Raw genomic sequence first — 6,000 nt, forward strand, 5'->3', positions numbered from 1 at the left:
TCAATAATTTTGGTTTTATTAAAAATTAAGTTAGAAAATAATTATAATTTCAAATCAAGTTTCACCAATTAATTAAAAATTTGTTAATTAAATAATCTCTAATTTAATAAGATAGTAAGATAATACAGGAGTAATAAAAAAAATCCAGCAAGTCAATTAGTATGTCATTCAATCACAAATAATATGTTTCAAAGAATATCCAGAAAAAAAAAAACGTTTTCGAGCTCGATAAACATTAAAGCACATACTAATTATATTGTGACGTGAAACGAAACAACGTCCCTTGTATCGTAAAAAGAATCACAGCTTCAAATAAAACGTACCTGGGATGAAAAAAAAAAATCATGTATCAATATATAAAAACATATATTTATGGGATATGAACTGTTGGTTCATACGGAATTAATTACATGAGAAACGAGTCCCAATGCGATAAAAAAATATGAGTTCTATCTCATTAGCTTTAAAACTCGAATATATATATATATAATAATAATTTAATATCATAATTATCAAAGTAAACATTAATATGTAATTGTAAAGCTAGTTAATAGAAATAATGCTTTACATCATTTCTTACTATAAATTATTTAACAAAAACCAATATTATATAAAATGCACCCTAATTGTAATTTTTATAAAAAAGCAAAGTCATTAATTATATTGTCACATGAAATATCCTTAAATATTCGTCAAATCATTTAATATTTCTTGACTCATTGTAGTACTCAATAAAATTTTAATAATTTTAACTTGAAAAAGCTTCTTTTTATGCCATAATTTTATTATAAATTCTTTTAGTTTAATTTAAAATTAGACATAATTGAAAATGTATAAATAAAATAAGATCAAAATAAATAACAATTACTTGTATGTGAGAAGAGCACACTACGAAGAATTGATGATGAAAATTAAATTTGATAAACCTAACATGGATTGAAAGAGGCGAGTGATTAAATTATGGTTGTACGTACGTGCTTGTCATGGAGATTTATTTTCAAATATTTTATTTCTCTTTAATTAGCTAAAATTATATGGATATTATAATAATTCCTAAAAATAATTGGGGGCCTCTCTCAAAATAGGGCCTGGGCGCTCGCTCGGCTCTCCCACCATAAGGGCCGACCTTGGATATAATTATTAAAAAAAAATTATTTTTGGTTTTATAATTGACATGTTTTTCATTTTAATTTATGTTATCGGTCAATTCACAATTTTAGTGCACTAATTTTTATTTCGTTCAAGCTTAAATAATTTTTTTATTGGAATGGTGACATATCGCTGAAAAATAATGAGTCATCGAAAAGTGCAGGCATGTTAAGTTACAATACCAAAAATATAATTTTTGCTATAATTAATATATGTAATTCAATACACTTAATATAGTAGTGTTGATAAATGAATATCACATAAAATTTGTATGATTTGGGTCTATATTTCAACACATTCTAATGTATGATAAAATTAATCGATGGAGGGGAAAATAACCAAAGTATATATATCCTATATATTAAGGTCGGGTTTAATGTACTAAAAATTTCGAGTTTTAATCGTTAGTACATTAAAATAGCAAAATATAATAAGTAATTAAGGATTAAATTAATTATTTTACCATCGTTGTCTCGTTAATGCATGGAGTGAATGAAGAACAATAAAGAAAGAACGATTACGTGTTCAGATAGTCAGATATCGGTTGAGAATTTGGGTAATATATAGATATTGATTTGTAGCAGTAAAGCTTTTAAAAAGCACTTATCAATCAGCTTCTCCTTAAAAAAAATTTCAAAACACTACAATAGAGTTCCAACTTAAAAGATGATCAGGAGCCAGAGGACTTTTCTTATTAATCATAACCCTTAATTATCACGATTTTTGAAAATATATTTTATAATTTGTGTTGAATTTTACATGATACGTTTTTTTACACTAGTGTATAGGATAACTATGTATACATTGTGATGTTCGCGAACATCACACTGTCATCCATTTTTTTTTAAAATAATTGTTTGTTTTTTTGTTCCTACGATTAATAGTTTGTTTCAAATCTATAAATATATATATATATATATATATATATAATCTATACAATATTATAATATACGAGGGTATTAGAATAACCATATTTGATCATTTTAATAGTTGTACCAAATTACCCAAACTATTATTCACTAAAGATAGCATATCACTACCCTACTTTCTCACATTCTTTCTCATATTCTTTTCTTAACGACCTCTTTTATGATAGTGAAAAATAAACCACGTTAATATATATATATATATGTAAATATATAAGATTTATATATTATATATATCACACAATTATAAGAATATTTTGCATTTTAACATATATTTTTTCTTTAATTTTCTATTATTTTTACCATGTACTTAGTGATTTTATTTATTACATTACACATGCAAGTGCACCGTTGCTAGTATCATATAATGTTTAAATGCAACATTATCTGTTTTTTGGTTCCTACAATTAATTACTCAACCACGTGCATGTCAAAAATATAAATGCAAAGCAACACCGTGCCGTGCAATGGATCATAGGAAATTGCATACGTTACATATGCGTGCATGTGTTAAATACAAAATATTCTTCACGAAAACATGGATCAACATAGAATCGGGTTTTCCGGGTTTGGGTACCGGTAAAATTAAAAGGATAGCATTTTTTACTATCCAAACTTGATTCGAAATATTCATTACCCGATTTTCAGGTTCCCGAAGAAATTCAGATAACGCCCGGATACCTGAAATTTCAGTGATTCCTTTTTTTTTAAAATGGCATGAAAACAACAACAAAAAAAAAACATGTGATTAAAAGCGAGGTAATAAATTTAACAATGGTCAATACTCACCTATCATAATTTTTCAAAAAAACAAAAAACAAAAGTAATAACATGTATTTAATTATTGATTAATGGGGTACCCCTTTTTTTTAAAAAAAATTCATGTACCCAATGATCTGGAAAAAAAGCCCGGCACAAACTCAATTTAGATTCGGGTGACATGTTTAAAAGTTAAAACTATCCGACCTGATACCCAAATGCCCATCCTTAATTAGCTTCGGATGAGATTTTGATTGTGGTGTTAATTTGAGGAAGTTGATAGTTTTGGAATATTTTGAAGGAGAAGTAAGTGTGAATTGGGGTTAATGATTTGAAAGATTTGTTTATTTGGGAGAGATTGATAGCTAGTAGTAGCTAGATGATAGTTGAAACTTGAAAATGACATGTAATTGTAATAATAAAGTAGAAAATAAAAAAAAAAATGTATCGAGAGAAATATAAATCAAATGACTAAAAATAAAGTGAAGGTCTAAGTGGATTATTGGGGTCTAATCTAAGAATTGAAATATTTAACCATATTTGTATTGACGATTCCGAAACCAAAAGGGTACGTGTGCGTATTGGATGTTAAACTACATCGCACGACACCCGTAAAATCAACCCAACTACCTCTTTCAGCAAGCAACTTCCTTTGTCACTTTCATTCCCCCCCATATACATTACACCCTTGCCCCCCCTCTACGCCTCACACTCTCACTCCAAATTTCGTCATATATGCGCCACAGACTTCTGAGGAGAAGGATTCCGGCGAACCGGAAGGCAAAGTACTCTAATGATCCCACTTCCTCTCCGTCTTCGGATTTTCGTCGGAGGATCAAGCATGCCGCCGCTGATAAGAGGTTTCTTGGGCCGTCCAATATTCTGATCAAGAGAAGCAAGTCGGAGCCGTCTCTCATCAAACGATCATCACTTGCGGCGGAAGAGGATGATCAGGGAGTTTTTTGCCGGCCGGTGACATGGGTCGATATATTCACTCCGCCGGAGATATCCCCTCCTCGTTTCCCTCGGAAAAGCTACCAGGTACTTTACTTTAGATGCAATTTATAATCGTTTTGTTTGGTCCAATATATATATTCGTTTAATTAAATGCCATGTTTGAATTTTGAATGTTAATTACCTTAAATAAAACGAAAAATTTGTATTATATTATAATTAAATCTCCAGAAAGATGCTAAGGTTGTGGTGAATGTGACCGTGGAGGGAAGTGCCGGACCGATTCAGACACTGGTGAAGTTGGGATCCAACGTTGAGGAAACCATAAATCTCGTGATAAACAAGTACAACCAAGAAGGACGAATCCCTCCTTTGGATAAGCATTCCGCTTCAACTTGCCAATTGCATCAATCTTATTTTAGTCTCCAGAGTATGTTTTCATGTTTCTTTATTAGAGAAGACTTTCTTATTTAATTAATTGCTTTTATACGCAATATATAATACATTGTTTTGATTTAACAACGAATACAACTGGTTGTATTCATGCCACTAGAATGCATTCAAATCTAAGCTATTACGATATATTCTTAGCTTGTGTCAAATTTCAAAGAGGGCCGGGGATTCTTGGATATAATCGAATCGATCGATTGATTGGACAGCAGGTTTTCAGAATAAATTAGAAATGGACAGCACGTCTTAATTGGTCCATTGATTTATTAACGTACAAGTATCGTTGGCAAGTACATGTATTATATTTTGATTATTTCTCAAAAAACATTTATTAGTTTGATTTCCATAATTATATATAATATAAACAAATAATAAATACACGTCGACTTTATTATAGTCAATATATTAACTAAATTCATCAGGCCTAGAGGTAGAATTTATTGCCGGCCGGCCGGCCGGCCTAAATGGTGTAGCATGAATTTAATTATTTTGGTGTCCAAAGAAATTAATTAGGGGGTTATTTTGTTTTCAAAAATGTGTCTGCATGCGCAGGTCTGAGCAAGTCGGAATTGATCGGCGACATCGGGTGCAGAAGCTTTTATCTTAGGAAATATAGTAGTGATCATCAACATATGGCTAACGGAGAAGAAAATATTTCAAATTCTTCGTATCAAGTCGATGTTAAATTGAATTCGAGTGGCGATCAATCCACCATATCTTTTACTTCATTATTCTTTCACCGTAACATCGAGAAAATCATGGTGAGAACTCGAAGGTTTTGTAATTTTTTTGGATGCATACCTTGTATTGGATAATATACATATATATATATATATTTATATGAATGTGAATTAATATTTATATACTGCCTCCTGTGTTTTATTTTATGCTTTTTTTTTGTCTCATTTTATGTATAATAATTGACAAGAAAATGGTGATTGATGAAATTTGTCGGCCAGGGCCTCGTTATTTTGTCGAAATTACGTAGTCCAGAAATGTATTTTTGTTCAATTTGGTCGGCAAATTGTAATTGGTTTTGGCTAGGGCTTAGGGGTGTTCATATTTCGGATAAAACCGAAAAAACCGAAAATCCAAACCGAGCAAATCAAAAACTGAACCGAACCGAACCGAAAACCGTATTTTTTAATTCGGATATAAATATTAAAATCGAAGTTTATTTTATTCGGTTTTGGATTAAATATGTCAAAACCGAACCGACCAAAAAAACCGAAATTAAATTAAATTAATAATTTTATATTTTTTTATTTATATTATATATCTTATGAGATGATATTTAGTGAATGAATAATCATTTTGAATAATGTTTAGTTGATTGTTGTTTATTTAATTCATTGTTATTGTTTATGTAATTTATAGTAGATTAATTGATTGTTGTTTATGTAATTTTTAGTTGATTGTTGTTTATGTAAGTCATTTAAACTTTTTTTTAAAAGTTTTTACTAAGAAATCATGTAAAAAACATATTATATTTTACAATGTATTTATATTATTAATTTTAATATTTGTATCAAAATCGGAATAACCGTATCAAAATTTGTTTTGTTTTTTAAAAATATTATTAGATTGTGGTTTGATGTTTGTTATTGTATTGTTTGTTATTTTTTTTTTTTTTACTATATGACTATAACTTTAAGTTTTATATTGAGGTATTTAAATTACATGTTGGATGAAATTTATATTTATTTTATTGTGTCATGTATTATTAATGATAAAACCGATAAAACCGAACCGTATAAACCGG

At 29.2% G+C, this 6,000-nt stretch overlaps 1 protein-coding gene across 1 annotated transcript; it reads left to right on the top strand.

Annotated features, from left to right (window-relative positions):
• Nucleotides 1-3,561: 3,561 nt before the first annotated feature.
• LOC140876040 (uncharacterized protein At4g22758) lies at nucleotides 3,562-5,094 on the top strand. The gene is made up of 3 exons (XM_073279880.1): nucleotides 3,562-3,875; nucleotides 4,020-4,218; nucleotides 4,791-5,094. Exons 1-3 carry the CDS (start codon nucleotides 3,570-3,572, stop codon nucleotides 5,051-5,053), a joined length of 768 nt encoding a protein of 255 aa, XP_073135981.1. The 5' UTR covers nucleotides 3,562-3,569; the 3' UTR covers nucleotides 5,054-5,094.
• The last annotated feature ends 906 nt before the right edge of the window (nucleotides 5,095-6,000 follow it).

This window comes from Henckelia pumila, chromosome 1 (assembly GCF_033568475.1).
Source record: "Henckelia pumila isolate YLH828 chromosome 1, ASM3356847v2, whole genome shotgun sequence".
Lineage (NCBI taxonomy): Eukaryota > Viridiplantae > Streptophyta > Magnoliopsida > Lamiales > Gesneriaceae > Henckelia > Henckelia pumila.

Bases quoted from the DNA above. Each gene is read 5' to 3' on its own strand.
- LOC140876040 (XM_073279880.1), top strand. From the start codon at position 3,570: ATGCGCCACAGACTTCTGAGGAGAAGGATTCCGGCGAACCGGAAGGCA. The intron at 3,876-4,019 runs GTACTTTACTTT...TTAAATCTCCAG, and splicing joins TCCCTCGGAAAAGCTACCAG to AAAGATGCTAAGGTTGTGGT. The intron at 4,219-4,790 runs GTATGTTTTCAT...CTGCATGCGCAG, and splicing joins ATCTTATTTTAGTCTCCAGA to GTCTGAGCAAGTCGGAATTG.